General features: G+C 71.6%; 4 protein-coding genes across 4 annotated transcripts in view; 1 reads left to right on the top strand and 3 right to left on the bottom strand.

The window, feature by feature from the left end:
• The window catches only part of AURANDRAFT_71560 (hypothetical protein), a gene marked incomplete at both ends in the record, with an annotated part of 4111 nt that extends 2424 nt beyond the window's left edge, over window positions 1–1687 (bottom strand). Inside the window, 3 exons of the mRNA XM_009038315.1 lie at window positions 28–241; window positions 442–764; window positions 836–1687. Of these exons, the coding sequence (XP_009036563.1) occupies window positions 28–241; window positions 442–764; window positions 836–1687 (1389 nt within the window). The remainder of the gene's footprint in view (window positions 1–27; window positions 242–441; window positions 765–835) is intronic.
• Window positions 1688–2052: 365 nt separating this feature from the next.
• Window positions 2053–2970, bottom strand: AURANDRAFT_25573 (hypothetical protein; the record flags this gene model as incomplete). Its single annotated transcript, XM_009038314.1, has 1 exon — window positions 2053–2970. One exon carries the CDS (start codon window positions 2968–2970, stop codon window positions 2053–2055), a length of 918 nt encoding a protein of 305 aa, XP_009036562.1.
• An 8341-nt stretch (window positions 2971–11311) lies between these two features.
• AMIF (hypothetical protein) lies at window positions 11312–12416 on the top strand (the record flags this gene model as incomplete). The annotated part of the gene is made up of 1 exon (XM_009038497.1): window positions 11312–12416. The coding sequence occupies one exon, from the start codon at window positions 11336–11338 to the stop codon at window positions 12362–12364; it is 1029 nt and encodes a 342-aa protein (XP_009036745.1).
• An 8553-nt stretch (window positions 12417–20969) lies between these two features.
• Window positions 20970–21215, bottom strand: AURANDRAFT_15089 (hypothetical protein; the record flags this gene model as incomplete). Its single annotated transcript, XM_009038313.1, has 1 exon — window positions 20970–21215. A coding segment is annotated over one exon (246 nt), but the record flags the coding sequence as incomplete, so codon positions are not given.
• Window positions 21216–21595: the final 380 nt, after the last annotated feature.

Below are 21595 nucleotides of genomic sequence, written 5' to 3'. Positions count from 1 at the left end.
GGCCCGGCCCTCGGCCGCGGCGGCGACGCCGGCCGCGGCGGCCTCGGCGTCGCCGCGGCGGCCCGCGTCGGCGGCGTCGCGCGCGGCCGCGGCCGTCGCCGCGGCGGCCTCGAGCGCCGCGGCCGCCTCGCGCGCGGCCGCGAGGTCCGCGTCGCGCTGGGCGACGTCGGCGCGCAGCTCGCGCTCGACGGCGTCGGCGCCCTCGAGGGCCGCGCGCGCGAGCTCGAGCTCCTGGCGCGACCTGGGCCGCGAAAAGATGCGAACTTCCCAGCGTCAAAGGCTCCTCTCTCGGCCGTTTTCCACTCGTTTCGGCTCATCTTTGGACGAGCGATCATCTCTCGGAGCGCTCTCGAAGCGCTGATTGTTTTGCCGAAACGCGCGCGCGTGGAACACTCACGTTGAAGCGACGTTGCATCACCCTTTCGCGGCCCCGGGCGCGACGCGTCGAGGTCGTCGTCCGACGACGCGGGCGACGCGTCGGCCGGCGACGCCCGCTCCTTGCGCGGCGTCACGAGCTCGCTGTAGGCCGACGGCGACGCCGGCGTCGCGGCGACGTCGTCGGCGAGCGTCGCCGCCGCCGCGTCGGCGTCGAAGTCCGCGGCCGCGGCCGCATCCGCCGCGTCGACGTCCGCGCGGCCCCGCGCGGCGGCGCCGTCGTCGTCGTCGCGCGCGACCGCGAGCGACTGGAGGTGCGCGTCGAGCCTGCGATGCGACGCGGTTTTTCGGGCGCGAGAAAAACGACTCTCTTCCGAAAAGAAGCGCGCCTCCGATCGAGCGGTTGTTCGCGTCCCGCGCGGCGGCCGCGCTTGCCGAGGTGGCCCTCGAGGAAGGCGACCTTGGCCTCGGCGCTGCCGAGCTGCTCCTCGAGGCTCGCGATGGCGCCGTCCTTGGCGCCGAGCTCCTCGGTCAGCGCGGCGATCTGCGCCTCGTAGGACGTCAGCGGCGACGACGGCGCCGCGGCCGCCGAGGGCGCGGCAACGGCGTCGCGGAGGCGCGCCTCGGCCTCGGCGAGGAGCGCCTCGGCGCCCGCCGCGCGCTTCGCCGCGTCCGCCGCGGCCTCGTCCGACTGCTTCGCGGCGCCCTCGAGCTCCGCGATCCGCGCCGCGTCGAAGCGGTGTCGGTCCGCGGCCCGGCGCTCGGCCTCCTCGCGGGCCTCCGTCGCCGCCGTCTCGTCGACCTGCCGCGCCTCGGCGAGGGCCGCCCGCAGGTCCACGGCCTCGGCCCGGAGCCGCGAAACGTCGGCGTCCGCCGCCGCGAGCCGCGACTCGAGCTCCGCGGCCCTGGCCCCGAGCTCCGTCGCTTCGGCGGCCGCGGCCGCGAGCCGCGCGTCCGCGTCGGCGTCGGCGGCGGCGGGCGGCGGCGCCTCCGCGGCCGCGGCCTCCTCGGCGAGCTTGTCGTTGAGGGTCCGGCTCAGGCCCTCGTACTCCTCGCGGAGCTTCTCGAACGCGGCCTCGAGCGCCTCGTTCGACCGGTCGCCGCCGCCGCCCGGCGAGTCGCGGAGCGCAGCGTTCGAGGCCTCGGCCCGGGCCGCGCGCGCCTCGCTGAACTTGAGCCGCTCCTTGAGGGCCGCGACCACGCGCATGACGTCGACCTCGTCGAGGCGCGCGTCCGCCGCCGCGGCCCGCTGCGCGGCGCGGACGAACGCCTCCCGGTGCTTCGCGCGCTTCAGCGGCAGCGACGCCGCCATAGGGGGGTTTGTGTGCTCCGGTGTGGCTCTGGCCCGCGTGAACTCTACGGAACTGGCTGCCCCATTTGACGAGTTTTTGAACAGGGGCTGCTTCTTTGGCGTAAAGTTTACTTCAAGCAACCGAGCAGGCGTTCGCTCGTCCGTCAGCGGCGTAATCCGGACGCGAGGTCACGCTTACGCGTATGTAAACGCTCCCCCGATGCGCGTAGAAGCCCTCTAGAACCCCCCTGCAGGCGTTCTGAATGGCGCGAGAAGTAGGGTTGCTTCGACGCGCCGAGGCAGGGGTGCGCGTCCGTGTCAGACTCTTCGAAGGGGGGTCGCCGGGGATCGTTTCTCAAGCCGCCATGGTGAGCAAGGCTCCGAGTTCAGTCTTGATCTGGCAGGACGTAGCCGATATTGACGGACCATACGTCATTCGAGTGCCCCTCGAGCACGCGCTTGCACTCGCCGTCGTCGACGCCCCAGAGCCGGACCATCTTGTCGTCCGATCCCGACGCCAGCAGCGCCGCTTCGCCCGGCCGCGCCGGCGCGAACGCCACGGAGTTTATCTCATCAGAGTGACCCTCGAGCACGCGCTTGCACTCGCCGTCGTCGACGCCCCAGAGCCGGATCGTCCTGTCCTTCGATCCCGACGCCAGCAGCGCCGCTTCGCCCGGCCGCGCCGGCGCGAACGCCACGGAGTATACCGTATCCGAGTGCCCCTTGAGCACGCGCTTGCACTCGCCGTCGTCGACGCCCCAGAGCCGGACCGTGTTGTCGCTCGACGCCGACGCCAGCAGCGCCGCCTCGCCCGGCCGCGCCGGCGCGAACGCCACGGAGTATACCGTATTCGAGTGCCCCTTGAGCACGCGCTTGCACTCGCCGTCGTCGACGCCCCAGAGCCGGACCGTGTTGTCCTTCGATCCCGACGCCAGCAGCGCCGCCTCGCCCGGCCGCGCCGGCGCGAACGCCACGGAGATCACAAAATCCGAGTGCCCCTCGAGCACGCGCGTGCGCTCGCCGTCCTCGACGCCCCAGAGCCGGACCGTCTTGTCGTCCGATGCCGACGCCAGCAGCGCCGCCTCGCCCGGTCGCGTCGGCGCGAACGCCACGGAGTTTACCTCTCCAGAGTGCCCCTGGAGCACGCGCTTGCACTCGCCGTCGTCGACGCCCCAGAGCCGGACCGTCTTGTCGCCCGATGCCGACGCCGTATAGCACGGCACCGCAAAGCCGGCGGCGGCGACCACATCGGGAATCAAGCTCTCGAAGCCGCAGCGCGCCTCGTCTGCCCGCAACTCCGCCATCTTTTCCCGCAGCATCGCGACCGCGTCCGCGTCGCCTTCGGCCTCGAAGGTCGCGACGGCAGCGCGGATTTCCTTCCGCGCTCGCTGCGCGAAGTAGACGTCGCCGACGGACGCGCCCGCGGCCCGGAGGCGGCGCGCGACGTCTTCGGGCGCGCCGGCCTGGAGCGCGGCGAGTTTCTTGCGCAGCTGCTCCGCTTTCGCCTTGAGCTTCGAGAGGCGCGAGACGTCGCCCTTCTTCATGGCCTTGGCGAGGGCAGCGTCGATCGCTTCCGCCTCGCGGCGCGTCTTGGCGTTCTCGATGTCGAAGGCCTGGCGCGCGTCGAGGTGGAGCTGGAGGCACCGGCGGCGGTCGGCATCGACGTCGTCGTCGTCGTCGTCGCGATGGCGCGGAGCAGCTTCTTGATCGCGAGCGCCTCCTTGGAGAAGCCGCCGGCCCGGGCCTCGGCGTCCGTCGCGAGCCCGACCCTGATGCGGTCCGCGAGCGCGAAGCCGGCGCGGTCCGCGTGCTCCGCCGTCCAGCCGAGGCGGCCGACGCAGCAGCTCTCCATGTACTCGCAGAGCTCGGAGGCGTTGCGAACGGTTGTAGACGCTGTGGCCCGAGAGGCCCGCGCGCGCAACGAGCATCTGGCGGTGGACGACCTGGACCTCGCACACGTGCTTCGCGTCGTCGTCGGCGAGGTAGAAGTTGAGCATGAGGTCGCGCCAGCCGCCGGCGCTCGCGGCGGCGTCGTCGTAGCGGTTCTTCACGCGCGTGAGGACGACGCGAGAGTTCGAGCCGAAAGCTTTGACCACCGCGGCGACGGCGGCCATCGACGGGGCGACGAGCATGCCCCGGACGACGTCGAAGACGCCGTCGACGGTGCCGGGCGGCGCGTCGACGCGGAAGAGGCTCTTCTCGACGATTCGCGCGGTCGACTTCAGGCCCGCGGGCAGGGAGAGCTCGACGGCGGGGACGCGCGCCGCGATTTCTTTCACGAGCGCGTCGAAGCCGGGCTTCGCGCGCGCGGCGTCCTCGTAGAGCGCGACGACGTCGTCCCGCGCGCTGCTTCGCGCCCGCGCCGGGCAGGTCCGTGAGCTTTGCGACCGCGGCCGCGTAGGCGGCGAGGCCTACCGAGTGCGACGGGGTCGGATTTCTTCACATCTTCAGGCGAAGTTCACGCGAAAAAACACTCCTGTCGCACGACGCTGGGCGAGGCCCTCGGCGTCCGCGTGGGCGATGGTCGTCCACATCGAATTGTAGACGGCTCGAAAGTCTCGGTTGCCCTCCTCGACGACCGCGACGCAGCGCGAGAAGATCCGCGCCTCCCCGAGGCGCGCCGCCACCGCCGCGCCGATGACCTTTTCCAGCTCCGCGACGAGCGGACGAAGCGCGGCGACGGACTCGGCGCTCGCGCGCGACGTCGCGACCCACCCCTCGCTGCGCTTCAGCTCCGGAGCGGCGACGAGCCGCCGCGGCGCCTCGAGCTTGCACAGCGGCGTGAAGTCCCGGAGCACGGCGACCATCTGCGCCTCCTCCGCGTCATCGGCGGGCTTCTTCTCGGACCCGGAGGTTTCTTGCGGGTTCGCGAGCTCGGACCGCGCCTCGAAGGCCGAGAGCCGCGCCTTGAGCGCCTGGTTCTCCGCCTCCAGCCGCTCGAGCTTCGCCTGGAACGGCGCCGTGGCCTCGCGCACCGCGGCGCTCAGGACGTTGCCCAGGGTCGACTCCATTTCCTGGGCCGACGTCAGGCTCTGCTTGAGCTTGGAAGCCATGGCCTTTCACTTCGGCGTCACCGAGGTGCTCATGCGGTGCGGGCGGGCCCTTGCGCGGCGTTCCTGCAATGAAAATGAAAGCGCCCTCGCGAGCTGATCCCTATCATGGATACTTGCTCGATGAGTCGCAAGATACTTCCCTTTTTTGACCGGGGGTGTGGTTACTGGTTAGGGCTCGTGTATTATTATTATTATGGGTGCTTTAACGTGGGACTAGGACGGCGGCCCGTGGGCGGCCGTCGGCGCACGCGGATCAGGTCGGAGATCGGAAGGATCACTCAGCCGAGAGCCGAGGTGTGCAGGTAACCGGAAACGCCCGCCCAAGGCGAAGCCAGTTGAGGAGGCCCGTCTGTCAGCCCCTCACAACGGACTGGACGGTGGGAAGCCGCGGTAGCAAGTCGTCGAGAGACCCCGCGGGCTGGAGATCAATCGACGGCCGTCGGGGACGGCGGGGGGAGCGCGGCGAGCCAAGCCAGGGTAGATGGCCCTGCCGAGACGGACGAGGCCGCGCGCCAAGATAGCGGAAGGGAGAGTCGGAGGGGGCTCGCTCCCCGACACCGGGCAGGCCCGGAGTCAGTGACCGGGGGCGAGCGGGGGAAAGAGGGGGAAGAAGAAGAAAGGGGGGGCCAGCCGCCGCGCGCCGCGGGGCGGGGCGGACCGCCGGCCGAGGCCCTGTGAGGCTAGCCGTCGCCGTCGTCATCAGAGCGGCCCTCGTCCAGCTCGTCGGCGCCCCCCAGGCCCGCGACGTCCTCGCCAGAAGAGCCGCGACAGAGATCCCAGATCGGCCACCAGAGCTCGCCGGAACACAGCGCCCGGAACTTCCGGATGAACTGCGAGACGGCTGCCTCGCCCTTGGCGGCGACCCCGTCAAAAAGAGGGCTAGACGGAAAGTGACCGGTCACGAACCGCAGGGCCCGGGTCTCCGCCAGGGTGCCCTCCCCGGAGCGGAGAGCGCCGTCGGGGAGAAGGGTCAGGGCCCGCCGGAGGAGGTCCGAGAGGACTGCTGCGCTCAGGCCGCCGCTTCGGGGCGCCGCGTATGTTCGCACTGCCGCAACGACGTTGCCGTGAAACGCCGTCCGCACCGCCACCACCGCAGGGGCCAAGCAAGAAACCAAGAGGTGCATCAGGGTCTCGGGGGAACGCCCGCAGCAACGGCACTGGCGCTCCGCGCGGCCATCGGGGTGGAGGGCCTTCCACGACGAGAGCCGCGAGAGTGTGGCCAGTTGGCCCCACATGAACTTCGCGGACTCCGCCCGCTCGCGCACCTCCTTGCGTCGCGCGAAGAGCCGGGTGAACGACTGGTTCGGAGCATACGGAACCCGCGCGTCGGAGCCATCCTTGGGGGCGTACTCGAGTGTCCGCCGTAGGCCGATCGCTTCCAATAGCGGGTGGGCATCGCGAACATCCACGACCCGGAGCCCGCCGAGCCATATCTGCCAACGGCGGCCGTGGTCGAAACCGAAGTCCCTGGGGACGTACCGTCGGCCCTCGCCTGCCATGCCGTCAGCGAGATGGTTAAGGAGGTCGAGGTCCGACCATTTCCGCTGGTCGGGCTCTCGGCGCTCGGCGTGCCCGGACGTCCAGGCCACTGATACGTCACCGGGACGCCAGCGCCCCTTCCACCAGCGAATCTCATCCCAGACATCGACGGAGCACGAGACGTTCCGAGACTCACAGTCCTGGAAGACCCGCACCACTGCCGCGTTGTCCAGATAGACGGCGATGGGGGCCGGCGCTCCGAGGGCCCATGCCATGCGTAGAGCATCGAGCAGCCCGTTGGCCTCGGACCGATACGACGAGGGGCGGCACCGCCCGGGGCTGTCGGAACGCGCCCAGACGACTGGGAGGTCCTGGCCCGGGAGAAGGAGCACCCCACCGGAGGAGCCGTCCTCGAGGACGAGGGCGCCGTCGGTCACCGCCAGCGTCCCTGCCCGGCGGTTTGGCCGCAACGTGTGCAAGCGTTCCGAGATCACCGTGGAGTGCGGGGAGAAGCCAACCTGCTCCATGACCGCGACCGGAGGCGGCGGACCGGGGGAACCGGGGGGTCCATGAGGAGGAGCGGCCAGCCTGGCCACTGTCGGGGCCGTGCCAGAGGAGCCTGCCCACGACCACGACGACGCGAGCGCAGCCTGAAAGCGACCGGACAGCAGAACCTTCACCGGAACACGACTGCAGTCCGGGCGCTGCAGGGCGCTACGCGATACCGGGAGCTTGACCCCGTGCGAGCCGTGGAAGACGACGGGAGGACCGTCCTCGACCCATTGCGCATCATCGCCAGGCCAGACCGAGGTGGAAGTGAACGCGACCGTGTTCTGGGTGAAAGGGTGGACGTGCGCGTGCTTCTCGCGAGCGGGCTCCTCGTCCGGGTCCGGCCACGAGACCGTCGTAAAGTTGCGCTCCACCAGGGCGATCACCCCCTCGTAGTAGACCTTGTGGCACTTCATCGTCGCCCTGGTGCCCACGGGCCACTGGTCGCGCCGGCCGAGGTAGATTCGCCGCGCGAGGCGGACCGCCCGGAAGGAGGTCCCCGAAACGGAGCGGACCGCGAAGAGGCCCATGGCCGGGGCGCCGGCCACCTCCGGCGGCTCAATGCCCAAGGGCCAGAAGAGGACCTGCCCGGGAGCGATCGAGTTGCCCAGGGAGACGCGGTCGGGCGTCGCCAGATCGTCAGAGATGAGCCCCGCGGGGGACACGTCGAGCGCAGCCCGTATCGAAGCCAGGATGCCGCGGCCTTCGGTCTCGTCGCAGGCGACAGGGCCGTCGGAGAATGTCGCGCCGTCGAGAAGGGTAAAGTCGGAGGGCCACCACGCCTGGAACGCGGAACATGCGCGCTGGACAGCATGCGCCGGCCGTGCGGCGAGGTCGGCCACAGAGGCCTCCTCGCCGGGCACGGAGCCTGCGAGCCCGGGGGACCCGCGGAGGGAGATCCCGTTCGAGCCGCACCAGACGGAGAGGGTCCCAAGGAAACCGCCGTCGTGGGCGGAGGGCGCCCACAGCCACTTCCCGCCGGCCGCGTCAGGGGACTCCAAGACCGGGGAGGCCCGGGCGAACCGACGCTGGAGCCGTGCCAGAGCGGACTCGAGGAGGGCCGAAGCTGCGTGGCCGCGGTCGAGGGCTCGGTAGACCCACATGAGCCTGTCCGACATGACCCGGTCCCACCACCTGACATACCCGAACGTCCCGAGTTCCGACGAGCCCCGCTGCACGAGCAGGTTGGCCCTCGTCGAGAGCCGTGCCCGGAAGGCGAGTAGGCCTCCTGTAGCTCACGTGTGTAGGGACCTCGGATCGCGATCGAGAAGAAGGCCGGCGCAAGCGCCTAGCGATCTCAGACGCCCCAGGGCAGCTCTCGAAAGGCGCCTCTCGACGCGCGGCTCGCGGCGGCGTCGGTGCTTGCTTCTTGGGCTTTTCGCGCTCCAACTCAGAGGAACGCGAAAGCGGCCGCGAGGGCGGACGCGGCCGCGGCGCCGATCTTGGCGGCGCCGTCGGACTCCGCGGGCACCGCGGCGCCGTGGTCGTGGCCGTCGTGGTCGTCATGGGTGTCTTCGGCCGCGGCGCCGTAGGCCGGGCAGTCGAGGTCGCAGACAAGGCCGATGGACGCGGCCTGCGTCTCCCAGAGGAGTTCCGAGTAGGCGCGCACCGCGCTCTGGCACTCGCCGCACGTCGCGTCCGCGCTCTGGCAGAGGAACGTGAAGTCGAGCGCGCCCTCGACGGAGTCGCAGGTGCCGTCGAACCAGTCGTCGTCGCCCATGTAGGAGTAGGAGTAGTACTCCGTGTCGAAGCCCTCGGGGCAGTTCGCCGCGACGCAGTCGACGGCGGCGTGCTCCGCCTCGTCGAGCTCGTCGCCGTGCTCGTCCTCGTCGTGGTCGTCGCCGTCGGGTCGTCGTGGTGCTCTTCTTCTTCGGCGTGCTCCGCCTCGTCGAGCTCGTCGCCGCCGTCGATCGCCGGGACGCGGTCGAGGGTCTCGTAGCAGACGCCCGCCGCGCGCGAGCCGTCGGCCTCGAAGCAGGCGTGTTCGTACCCCCAGAGCGACTCGTCCTCCGCTCCGCAGGCGCCGGCGTTCGACGGGCAAGTCGTGCCGTAGATCTTGCCGACGTCCGCGCACTCGTCCGCGGCGCAGTGCGCGTCGACGCGGTCCGCGTGGTCCGCGCAGTCGCACCCGCAGCCCGGGAAGTGGTCCGGATAGGTCACGCCGAAGGCCGACGCCTCGTCGTCGACGGCGTCGTCCGCCGAGTCGACGCAGGGCCCGTCCCACATCCCCTGCGCGACGGTGTCGCGCGCCTCGGCGACGGCGGCGCACTCGTCGCAGAGCGGCGCGTCGGGCATGTAGCCGTAGTGCGGGTACAGGCACGCGTCGGGACCCCACGTCTCCATGGTCTCGAGGAAGCCGGCGTCGCCGTAGGGCCGCGTGTAGCGGCGGTCCGCGGGGACGTCCGACAGGGGCTCGACGTCGGACCACGTCGAGTCGCCGTCCTCGACGATCGCGCTCCCGAGGTTCGCGCTCGACGCCGCGGCGTCGTAGGCGCAGGGGTCGTCCCGCGCGAATTCGGCCTCGAACTTGGCCTTGAAGCTCGCCTCGAACTCGGCCGCGGTGGACGCGCCGACGTCCTCCGCCGCCGCCGCGCACGTCACCGTCGCCTCGGACGCCGACGCGTCCGCCGCGTAGCAGCCGAGCTCGCCGTCGAAGAGGCCGTTGTTTTCGAGGTGGTAGCGGCACGCCTCGCCGAGGTCGCCGGCGACGACGGTCGTGAAGCGGCGCCGGAGCTTGGGGTGGTCGAACGCGTCGTAGTCGACGACGTCGTCGCAGGCCTTGTGGACCTGGGCGCAGGAGGAGCAGCGCTCGGCGAGCTCCGCGATCGCCGAGCGGCACGCGAGCGGGCACTCGTAGCGCGGGTCGCCCCGGTCCTCGATCGCGTCCGTCGCCCCCTTGCAGGTCCCTTCGGCGGCGTCGCCCCAGATCGCGTCCTGCTCGAAGTCGTCGATGGCCTGCTCGCAGGCCGTGAAGGGGAGCGCGCTCTCCTCCTCGCGCGCGAGCCGGCGGCGGCGCGCCGGCGCGGCGACCGCGGCCCGGAGCGCGCGGCGCTGCGCGGGCGCGTCCGCGTCGACGTGGCCGAAGGACGTCGGGTGGCGGTAGAGCGTCGCGAACCCTTGGCCGAACTGGACGTTGGAGACCGCGTGGTCGACGGCGCGCGACGACGCGAGCCACGCGTCCGCGGCGCCGCCGAGCGCGAGCGCGGCCGCGAGCGCCGCCTCGGCGTCGGGAGACGCGCCGGGCCCCGCGCCCTTGAGCTTGAGGCCGGCCTTGGACTTCTCCGGGGACGCGCGCGGCGTCTCGTCGCCGGAGAGGAACGGCGGCGTCACGCTCACGTCCTCGCTCGCGACGTCGCCGAGCGCCGCGAGCGCCGCGACCGCGCCGGCGTCGACGAAGGCTTCGAGGCGGCGCGCGGCCGTCGCGTCGGGGTCCGCGACCGCGTAGTGGCGGAGCGAGACCTCGGGCGCGCCGAGGCGCCACTCGAGGCTCGCCATGCGGTTCGCGCCGGACTCGAGCGCCTCGGCGCCGGGGAGCGCCGGGAGCGCGCGCCCGCCGTAGGCCGCGACGTAGACCTTGGCGGCGTTGGCGTCCTTGTCGACGCCGAACCCGACGGACGGCAGCGACGCCCCCGCTTCGAGCGCGTCGATCCAGGCATGGACGAGGGGCGGCGCGTCGAGCCGCTCGGCGACGTCGCGCGCCGCGGCCGCGACGGCCTCGGGCCCGAAGGTCCAGCAGTCGCAGGGCGGCTGGAGCGCGACGTGGTAGCGGCCGGCGCTCACGTCGCCGCCGCGGACCTTGGCGCTCACGCCGACGGCCTCGAGGGGGACCTCGCCGCCGAAGAGGCCGTCGACCGCGCGGAAGGGGGCGCCCCAGGCGGGCTCGCCAGAGTCGATGCCCGTCGCGGCGAAGAGAGAGGCGGCGGTGGCGCGCGATTTTGCCCGCGGCGACGGCGGCGGGAGGGCCGCGCGCGCGCGCCGCGCCGCGTCGTCGCCGCCGAGGCGCCGGTAGCTTTCGAGCGCGTGCGCTTCCTTGCGCGCGAGGGCGTCGAGGGCCCGGGGCCCCGGCGCGCCGCCCGCGGCCGCGCCCGCGACGGCTCGCCCGTGGCGGTCGAGGAGCGAGCGCGCGCGGTCGCGGAGCTCGCCGGGCAGGAGATGGCCGTGGGCCTCGAAGAGGTTTTTCGCTTTCTCGTGGCGGCCCACCGATCTCTCCAACGCCTCACGCACAGGATCTTCTGCGCCCTCCAGGGCTTCGCGAAGCTCACGCGCCGAGACGAAGGGGAGAACGAGCACGACGAGGCGCACGGCCCGGCGGAGGAGGGCCATTTTTTAGCGTGCCCTTGCCGACTGCGCGAGGACTTTTTTGCGTTGATGCGTCTCTAAACGTAGGGGACCGGGAGGATCCGCCGGAGGACGGGAGGTTCTACCAGGATCTGGAGGGGGGTTAATTTTGGCCACAAACCCGCCTTGACGCGTCTCTCTTAGGGGGCCCACAAACTCGCCACAAAATCGATTTCTGCCACAAAATCGATTCTCTAGAGGAGGGCTGGCGCCCGTGATTTAGCTAGTCGCCGCTGAACGCGACGAGAGGATGAGCTCGGGCGGCCTCGGTGGCCTCAACAAGTCGCCGAACGGCGTGGTCATCGGCGTCGTGCAGCTCCAGCTGCCGACGGTCAAGACCAAGGCCGACCTCGCCGCGCAGACGCAGAAAATCGTCGCGATGGTCGGCAAGGCGCGGCGCAACCTGCCCGGGATGGACCTCGTCGTCTTTCCGGAGTATTCGCTGCACGGACTCTCGATGGACACGAACCCCGAGATCATGTGCGCGCTCGACGGGCCCGAGGTGGGGAGCTTCCGCGCGGCGTGCGAGGCGCACGAGATCTGGGGTTGCTTCAGCATCATGGAGTACAACCCCGCGGGCAACCCCTACAACACGGGACTCGTCATCGACGCGAAGGGTAAGATCGCGCTCTACTACCGCAAGCTGCATCCCTGGATCCCCGTCGAGCCCTGGGAGCCGGGCAACGTCGGCGTCCCCGTGTGCGTCGGCCCGGGCGGCTGCAAACTGGCGCTCATCATATGCCACGACGGCATGTTCCCCGAGATGGCGCGCGAGTGCGCGTATAAAGGCGCGGAGATCATGCTCCGCACCGCGGGGTACACGGCGCCGATCCGCGACTCGTGGCGCTTCACGAACCGGAGCAACTCCTTCCAGAACCTCATGGTCACGGCGAACGTGTGCATGTGCGGCAGCGACGGCGATTTCGACTCCATGGGCGAGGGCATGATCGTCAACTTTGACGGGTGCGTGATCGCCCACGGCCTGACGGGCCGCGCGGACGAGATCGTCACCGCGGAGGTGCGCCCCGACCTCGTGCGCGAGGCGCGAATCTGCTGGGGCGTCGAGAACAACATCTACCAGCTCGGCCACCGCGGCTACGTCGCCGTCAGGGGCGGCGCGAAGGACTGCCCCTACACGTACATGAAGGACCTCGTCGCGGGGCGCTACGCGCTGCCATGGGAGGCCGACGTCCGGCACACAGACGGCACCGCGTGCGGCTTCGACCCCCCGGAGCGCGAATACGTCGGCGAGGAGGCGCCGCCCGCGATGCAAAAGTGAAGTCGACAAGCGAGGCGCGCCCATGTGAACACACTCGTGCCCTGCACATTATACATGTACTCTTTTACTTAGTAGGAGTATCTAGAGCGCCCCAAATAGCAGCAGCGCCGCCGCCGCGGCGACCGCGGCGCCGGCCGTCGCCGCGCGCGGGGCCGCGCCGTCGGAGGCGAGGACCGCGCCGTCGGACTCGGGCTCGACGGTGTGGCCGTAGACGAAGAGGGTCCAGGAGACGAAGAGGCCGTCGCCGGCGCCGGCGCGCATGTCCGCGAGGCGGAGCGTGAAGGCGCCGCCCGCGTCCGCGCGCTCGCCCCAGTGGCGCGGCGTCGTGTACTTGTGCTCGTCGTAGCCGTCGCCGAGCTCCGGCGAGTCGCGCGCGAGCACGCTCTCGACGCCGCCCCGCCTGTGTGGAATTCAAATCTTCAACCCGACTTCAATGTGCGCATATGCGACGGTTTCGACGCAAGGCTTTCTGCTGTGCTTCGAGAACTCGATGAGAGCAATCGATTCGTCCAAAAATCAGCCGAATCGACTTCGATTTGACCGAGATAGAGAGTTCTGAAGTTTGGTGGGGACCCCCCAAACCAGTGGTTGATTTCCACACAGCGCCCCGCTCGAGGATCACGCGGACGTCGCCGCGCCGTTCGTGGGCGACGGTGAGGAGCACGGCGACGTGCTCGACGACGAAGTCGCCGTGGCCCGCGAAGCCCGTCGCCTCCGTCGACGCGACCCAGGTCTCGCCCGCGCCGCCAAAGTCCGGCAGCGCGCGGTTCGCGTAGGTCTTCGACGCGAGCACGTGTCTCGGGGCCGTAGGTCGCCCAGGTCCGCGCCGCGGCGACGGCCGCGCCCGCGTCGACGACGCCGAAGCCGTACTGGTAGCTGTGGCCGATGGCCGCGGCGTTGAGCGACCGCGCCGGGTCGCCGGCGTCGTCCGGGAGCCGGGAGGTCGTCGCGACGACGCCGAAGACGTCGCGCCAGCCGAGGTCCGGGTTCGCCTCGAGGACGAGCGCGACGACGCCCGCGACGAGCGGCGCGGCGTAGGACGTGCCCATGCCGACGTCGCCGCAGTCGTCGGCGCGGCCGAGCCACGGGGGCAGCGCGGTGATCATGTTGTGGACGTGGTCCCCGTCGCCGCCGGGCGCGGCCGCGAAGACGGGCGCGCCCACCGACGAATAGGACGCGTGGAGCCCGTCGCGGCCGACGGCGGCGATCGACATCGTGTACCGGCTCTGGAGCTCGCCCTCGAAGTTCACGTCGTCGCCGCTCGCCTGCGAGGGTGCGTCGGTCGGAGGGTCGCGGGCTCCGGACGACGCCGCGGCGCGCGTGCTCGTTGCCCGCCGAGAAGACGTAGACCGTGCCTTTGCCGCCGCGGCCCTCCGTCACGCCCCGCCGGAACGCGGCCGCCTCGGACCGCGACAGCTGGCCGTGGCCGCAGGTCACGAAATACTCGTCGAAGTCGAGGCACGCCTCCGGGTCCGTCTCGAAGTCGAGGTCGTGCGTGCACCAGCCGACGACGGCGTCCTCGCACGCGTCGCTCAGCGACCCGGACGCCCAGTCGTCGCCGTCGCACGCGCCGCAGACCTCCTCCGACGAGAACGGGCACGCCGCGGCGGCCTCGAAGTCGAAGTCGAAGCCGAAGTCGAAGTCGCGCCTCGACCGCCGCGCGGACTTGTCCTTGGACCTGGACTTGTTCTTGCGCGCGGCGTCGGGCTTGCGCCCCGCGGCGGTCCCGCTAATGTCCTTGCGCGCGGCGTCGGGCTTGCGCCCCGCGGCGGTCCCGTCCGACCCGCTCCACCAGTCGTCGTCGTAGGTCCAGTCGAGCCAGTAGTCGTCGTCGTAATAGTAGTAGTAGTAGCCGTCCGACCCGCTCCACCAGTCGTCGTCGTAGGTCCAGTCGTCATAGTAGTAGTAGCCGTAGTAGTAGACGCCGGAGAAGACGCAGGAGTCGACGCCGTAGGAGTTGCTGGAGACGTCGTTGTCGCCGCTGTAGAGATAGCTGCCGTCTGCGGCCTCGGGCGACTCGTGGTTCCCGTAGATGGCGCACGCGCTGAGGCTCGCGCCCGGCGCGACGCCGACGCCGCAGTGGTCGTTCGCGCTGGCCGCCGCCTGTGTGGAAATCAAACAGTGAGCTGGGTTATCCCAACCAAACTTCAGAACTCTCTAGCTCGGTCAAATCGAAGTCGATTCGGCTGATTATTGGACGAATCGATTGCTCTCAGAGCTCGCGTCGAAACCGTCGCATACGCTCACATTGAAGTCGGGTTGAAGATTTGATTTTCACACAGCCCGCCGCGAGCGCCGCGCACGCCGTGCCGTGATCCTCGCCCGCCTCCTCGAGGGGCGCCCAGACCTCGCACGAGTCCGCGACGGACACCTTCGCGAGGTCCGGGTGCGACGCGTCGACGCCGTCGTCGTTGACGCGGATCCGCACGCCGGCGCCCGTGACGCCCGACGCCCAGGCCGCCTCGACGTTCATGAGGTCCAGGTACCACGCCGCGGCGCCGTAGTAGGGGTCCGGGCTCGCGGCCGCGCGCGTCCCGCACGTCGCGACGAAATCGTCCGCGGCGCACGTTGAGACCTTGCCGTGGCCCGCGAGGAATGCCGGTGTCGGCACGTCGTCGGCCGGCGCGCAGAGGCTCTCGGCCGCGCAGTACACGCAATCGCCCCGGCTCGCGCAGGCCTCGCAGGTGACCAGTCGGCCGCACTCGCTGCAGTCGAAGGGGTCGCAGTCGCACCCGTTGCCGACGTCGCACTCGCCGTCGAACTGCCAGGGGCAGTCACAGGCGCGCGCGACGCCCAGGGCGACGAGGGCGAGGGCGCCGGGTCGTGCGAGGAGCATGCTCCACAAATGTCGCAGCGTTTGCGGCGAAACCTCGGCGACTGCGCGAAGGCCTCTCACACGACCGGCCGGACGTTTAGTCGTCGGGGGAGGGGAGGGGAGGGGCTGCGGCCTTTGGGATCTCGGGGCGCCTCGCTCAGGCGAGCGCGGCGACGGCGGCCGCGACGACGGCGGCGAGCGCCGCGACCGCCGTGGCCGCGGCGCCGTCGCTCTCCGCGCGGCAAGTGAGGTCGCAGGCGAGGCCCGCCTCGCGCGCGCGGGACTCGTAGGAGCACTCGGCGTAGGCCGTCCAGGCCGCCTCGCAGGACTCGCCGCCGTCCTTGGGGTTCGCGCACATGGCGCGGAACTCGGAGCTGCGCTCCGCGGCGGCGCACGTCTCGCCGAGGAACTCGAAGTAGGCGATGGGCGCCGCGTCGTCGTCCGTCGGGATGCCCGCGTCGAGCCAGCAGCCGACGACGGCGCGGCTCTCGGCGGCGCAGTCCGCGGCGACCTCGTCGCCCGTGGCCGCTGGATCGGCGGCGGACTGGTCCACGGGGTCGTCGTCCTCGTAGGAGTAGGACCACAACTGGGTCTCGAGCGGCGGCACGGTGCCCTCGAGCGAGTAGCCCTCGTAGCCGCAGGGCTCGTGGGCGATGCACGCGGACGCGTCGAGGTCCGCGAAGCCGAAGCCCTCGAAGTAGGCTTTCGCGGCGGGGGGCGAGCAGACGCCGGTGCAATCCTCGTAAAAGACCATGAGCTCGTCGCCCTCTGCGCACTTGACGCAGTCGGCCCAGTCCGTGCGATCGGCGAACTCCGCGCGGTGCTCGTCGTCGTCGTCGAAGAACCCGCACGACGCGCACGCGGAGGGAGGCGCGGGCGACGCCATGATCCAATCGTCGTCTAGGCCGTTCGTGGCGTCCGTGGCCACGTAGCCGTCCATGCCGTAGCAAAACGTCGTGGACGAGTGCGCGGAGCAGTCGGACCCCGTGGTCTCGGTCGCGAAGCCGCCCAGGCGGCTCGGCGCCGCGCGCGGGGGCGCGGCCGCGGCGCGGTCGACGGGGACCGGCCCCGCCGCCGCCGCCGCGGCGAAGTCCCCCCCCGTGAGCTTGCCGGTCGCGGCGAAGGCCTCCTTGAGGATCGGGTGGGCGGTTTCGACGAGTTTCTTGGCCCGGGGCTTGAGCGACGGCTTCGACGCCTTCGCGAGCTTCCGCTTCAGAGCACGATCTAGCTTGAGCACGCCGGTCTCCTGGGCGACCGCCGAAGCGGCCAGAGAGAGGAGCGTCAAGGCCTTCGAGAGCTGCATGGCGGCGGCGGCGCTGTGAAGCTCTGCAGCTCGGCGACCCCCCCGATCTCACGATCTGCTCACGGCGTTGCAGTCAAGGTGCCGCAGTGCCGGACGGAACGGATGGGGGTGGCGCGCGGGGTGACTTTCGGTAGAGGCGCCTGGCGGCGGGCTGGTGGCCCGACACGGGCCTCGGCGGGCGGGGCTCTCGCGCGGATCCCGCGTCCCCGCCGCGCGCCGGACGCCAGCCCTCGCGCCTCGACTCGCCGCGACTACGCTTTGTTGCTCAGCTTATTATGAGCTCGCGCCGGACTCGGAGATCGACTCTCCATCCGACGGGGCTGAATAGGGCGGGCGGGAGCCGCGCCGCGCGTCGAGAACGACGGGGCGCGCGCTCGGCGGGAGGCTGTCGGGGGGTCGCCGTCGTGCCGGTCCGCGTTGGGCGAACCGGAGCTGGGCGGCGATGGTGCGTGGGTGGGGGTCGACGTCGGCGGCGGCGTCGGACGTTAAGACCTCGCGCGCATGCTTCAGGCCCTAGGAAATGGCTACTTGGCGAGGCACTTCTCCTTCTTTTTCTTGTACTCGCAGCCGTCGGTCTTCTTGCACTTTTTCTTCGACAGCTCGGAGCACGAGATGCACGTCTTCTTCTTGTACGCGCAGCCGTCGGTCTTCTTGCAGTTTTTCTTCGACAGCTCGGAGCACGAGATGCACGTCTTCTTCTTGTACGCGCAGCCGTCGGTCTTCTTGCAGTTTTTCTTCGACAGTCCGGAGCACGAGATGCACGTTTTCTTCTTGTACGCGCAGCCCGCGGTCTTCTTGCAGCGTTTCTTGGCGAGTCCCGAGCACGTCGTGGATGTGGGCGCGGGCGTCGGCGCGTAGACCCAGTACGGCTCCGGGTCCGAGACGATGGAGTCCACCGTCAGGTCGTCGCCGATGTCGAGACCAAAGTAGTCCGCCCAGTAGAGGATGCGCTCGAGCATGGCGCCGTCGACGACGGCGTTTGCGACGTCCACGACGCCATGGTCGAGGCAGTCCTCGTTCGAGCTGTGGCCGAACGTCGCGCACGTGTCCATGGCGATGACGACCTCGATGGACGCGGCGTCGTCCTCCCCGAACGTCGCCGTGAGGTCGAGGATGTTCTGGGGCCTGGTGAGGAAGGAGACGACGTCGCTCATCGCGTAGGCGAAGGCCGAAAACCCCGCCTCGGAGACGAGGGCCTCGCCGTTGACGCCGTCGACGAGGAAGGACAGGTACATCCACGCGCGGGCTGCGAAGGATCGGTACATCCACGCGGATCGATCAATCCAGCCACGGCCGCGTATTTGCCGGCCGGGCACTCGTCGCACGCGCTCTGGCCGCTCTGCTCGGCGAACGTGTCCGGCTCGCAGAGGTAACACTCCGTGGACCCGGCCTCGGACGCGTAGGTGCCGGGCGCACACTGCTCGCACTCGCTCTGGCCGGCGACGCTGCGTGTTCCTGGCTCGCACAGGACATCGTCGGCGGCGTACCGGGCGGCGATGAACGCGAGGAGGAAGAGGCGGCCCATGTGGAGGGGGACGTCTCTATGAAATCACGAGCTTCGAGCCCGCGGAGCTTGCTATCGCTGAAAGTCGTCGAGAAACTCCGCGCGGTAGATGCGGTAGCTTCCGTTCACCTTGCACCTGCCGGTTGGGCTGCCCCGCGGTTATGGGCGTCCTCACGCCGCAAAACATGGCCGACGAACTCGAAGGCGCCGACGCCCCGTCGCTGCAGGACGCCTTCGCCAAGTTCCGGCGCGGCCGCCGCAAGACCAAGCCCACGGTGCCCGCGAGCGAGCTCAAGGTCCGCGCCGCCGCGCGCCGCGCCGCGGATCCCGCGGGCGACAAGGCGCGGCTCCGGAGGAAGTTCATCGAGAAGCTCAAGACCTACGTGGGCGTCCCCTACGCCGAGCGCTACCACAAGCCCGGCGACGCGCTCCACGGCCGGCCGCTCTACCTGGACTGCTGCGGCCTGATCCGCCGCGCGGCGCGGGAGATGCGCGCGGACTTCGGCTTCGACCTCGGCCACTGGAACCAGGCCTACCAGTTCGCGACGTGCCCGACGGCGCGCGAGTTCCCGGCGACGGTCGAGCCCGGCGACCTGCTCTTCGTCAAGGGCACGTACTTCAAGGGGCGCAGGAAGCCGCAGAAGGGCGACGTCGTCCACGTCGAGGTCTTCCTCGGCTCCGAGTTCGGCGCGGGCCCCAAGTCGACGCTGAGCTCGCGGGACCACTACGGCTGCGTCGAAATCCACGACAGCTTCGAGTACGACTCGCCCTGGTACGCGATCACGGCCCTCGAGTGGCGGAGCCTCGACGACTGGCTCGAGGGCCGCTGCGACCCCGTCGCCATGCCCGGCTGCTTCGCGGACCACGACCCCTACGGCGACGCGGCCCTGCGCCTCGGCAAGAAGTCCATCTTCGACGAAGCCGCCGACGGCGACGACGAGTCCGACGACGGCGACGGAGCCGCCGCGCTCGCGGCCGACGCGGCGTAAGCTCGCCGTCGTATTTTCCCGGGACGTCGCGCCGTCCGCTGCTCTTTTTAGTTCCGGGCGCGCTTCGCGGTCTTGGACGAGTGCCAGAAGAGGATCGCGGCGAGGACGAAGAAGCCGCCGTTGACGACGACGACGGCGTAGTCGCGGAGGCGGTAGTACTGCTGGGCCGCGAGGCTCGCCACCGTGAGGGCGAGGAGGCCGAGCGTGTGGGGCAGGGAGAGGAAGTGCTGGTGCGTGCGGTAGACGAAGCGGTCCGGGTCCGCGGGCGGCGGCGGCGGCGCCGCGGGCCGGAGGAGGCGGCGGCGGCCGTGGAGGAGCGCGGCGTGGATCGCGCGGAGCGCCGCCGGCGAGCTCGGCTCCTGGCCCGCGCTCGCCGCGGCGAAGGCGCCGACGTCGGCGCCGATCCGCGCGAGCACGTCCTTGGCGAGCGACGCCGCGCCGACGGCGGCCGCGGCCTCGAGCGCGTCGCGCGCCGTCGCGGGCGACGCCGCGGTCGCGTAGGCGGCCTCGCACTTCGCGCGGACGTCGAGGAGGCCGTAGCGGTCCGCGGCGAAGAGGTCCTCGAGGAGCGCGCGCTCGTCGCCGTCCGCGAGCGCCTCGCCGTAGACCGCGCCGAGGAGGCGCGCGACCGTCGCGGCGCCGTCGGGCACCGCGACCTCGACGCGGGGCGCCCGCGCCGCGCCGTCGCCCCAGAGGTCGCCGCGCCTTCGCTCGCGCGTCTCCCGCATGCCCGACGCGAACATGGCCCGGAAGAAGTCGCTCCGCGCGGCGAGGACCGCGCGGTGCGCGTAGACGGGCGACTCCGGCGCGTCCTCCGGCGCGACGGCGACGTCCCCGAAGGCGCCGTCGCCGACGAGGCCCGCGAGGTCCGCGCGCAGCGTCGACGGCGCGACGTGGACGGCCCGCAGCTCGTCGTCGTCGCCGTCGTCGGCGTCGTCGGCGTCGTCGGGCGCGCCGAGCGCGGCGGCGCAGACGTCGCGGAGTCGGGGGACGCCGTAGCGGCGCCCCGCGGCGCCGAGCTCCGCGAGGAGCGACGGCGGCGGCGGGTCGCGGCCCGCGAAGACGTCGTCGCAGTAGAGGAACTCGAGGAAGAGCGCGCAGACGCGCGGCGACAGGTCGGGCACGAGGAGCTGGAGCAAATCGCCGTCGTCGCCGTCCTCGCGCTGCTCCAGGAGGATGAGCTCGGCCATGAGCGGGCTCCGCGCGTTGAGCACGGCGAGGTGGGCGTAGAGGGGCGCGCCGCCGCCGGGCACGAGCATGCAGTCGACGAGCGCGGCGCCGCCGTCGTCGTCGTCGTCGGAGCCGCCGCCGTCGTCGCCGGAGCCGGCCCAGGCGCGGTCGTCGCCGTTGAGCTCGCGCGTCGCGCTTTTCGCCGCGCGGAGCAGGCGGCGGCCCACGGTCTCCGCGGCCATGGGCCCGTCGACGAGCGCGACCGTGTGCTGCCCGCCGCACGCGACCCGGGACACGCGGGACCCGTCGAGGCCCGGCAGCCACACCGCGGACGGCCGCCTCGGCACGTCGACGACGGCGGCCGCGACGGCCGTGCGCATGATGGCCTCGTCCTCCGGCGACGGCGGCGCGTCGGCCTGCTTGGTCCGGCGCTCGTTCGCCGTGTCCTTCAAGCGCGCGGCGCGCTGCGCTTTGGCCGCCGCGTGCGCGAGGGACCCGACCTTGGCCGACGCCTCCTCCGTCGCCGACGCGCCGAGGAAGGCGAAGCCGTCGCCGCAGAGCAACAGGTCGCCGGCCGCCGTCGAGAAGGCGCTGTGGCGCTCGCCGCAGGCGACCGCGGCCACGGGTACGCCGTCGAGCGCGACGACGCGCCGCGGCCACGCGAAGCGCGCGTCGCGCAGCGTCTTCGCCGTCTTGTCCACGGGGCCCCCGGGCCGCCGCTTCTCGAGCACGCGCTTCGTCATCCAGTCCGTCGTGCTCTCGAGGCCCGCGTTCTCCGGCGGCCGCTCGCCGTGGCCGAGCGCCGCGCCGCGCGACCCGCCGCCGCCCCAGGTCCACGTGGCCCCGCGCTCGTCGACGACGGCCGAGTGCGTCGCGCCGCAGGCGGCGACGGCGACCCGCAAATCGCCGCCGCAGAAGGGGACCACGGGCGTCGGCCGCCGCTCGTCGCGGAAGTCGAAGAAATGCGACGGCCCCAGCCCGAGCTGGCCCTGCGCGTTCGAGCCCCAGGCGTAGAGCGCCCCGTCCTCGGCGACGGCGAGCACGTGGGCCTCGCCGCAGGCCACGGACCGCCAGCGCGGCGCGTCGACGAGCGCCGCCTCGAGCTCGTCGCCGTCCGCGGCCGCCGCGGCCGCGTCGTCGTCGTCGTCGGCCTTCGGCTTCTTCTCGTCGCGCGCCTCGCCGCCCGTGCGGTGGTAGTCCGGCGCCCGCGTCGCCGGCGCCGGGCGCGCGCGGAGGATGGCCCGCGGCGACAGCTGGAACATGGCGCGGCGCTGGCGCGTCGCGTCGACGCGCGCGTCGCGCTCGAGCGTCGGCGTGTCGCCCAAGCCGAGGCGCCCGCCGGACCAGAGGCCCCAGGCGTAGGCCCGCCGTTGCTCGTCCAACGCCAGGCCGAAGGACCCGCCCGCGGCGACGTCGACGATCTTCGGCAGGTCGTCGCCGTACTCGACGA

This window comes from Aureococcus anophagefferens (genome assembly GCF_000186865.1).
Source record: "Aureococcus anophagefferens unplaced genomic scaffold AURANscaffold_8, whole genome shotgun sequence".
Taxonomy (NCBI): Eukaryota; class Pelagophyceae; order Pelagomonadales; family Pelagomonadaceae; genus Aureococcus; species Aureococcus anophagefferens.
The sequence above is the reverse complement of the archived record's forward strand: the minus strand, read 5'-3'. Positions and strand labels throughout refer to the sequence as shown.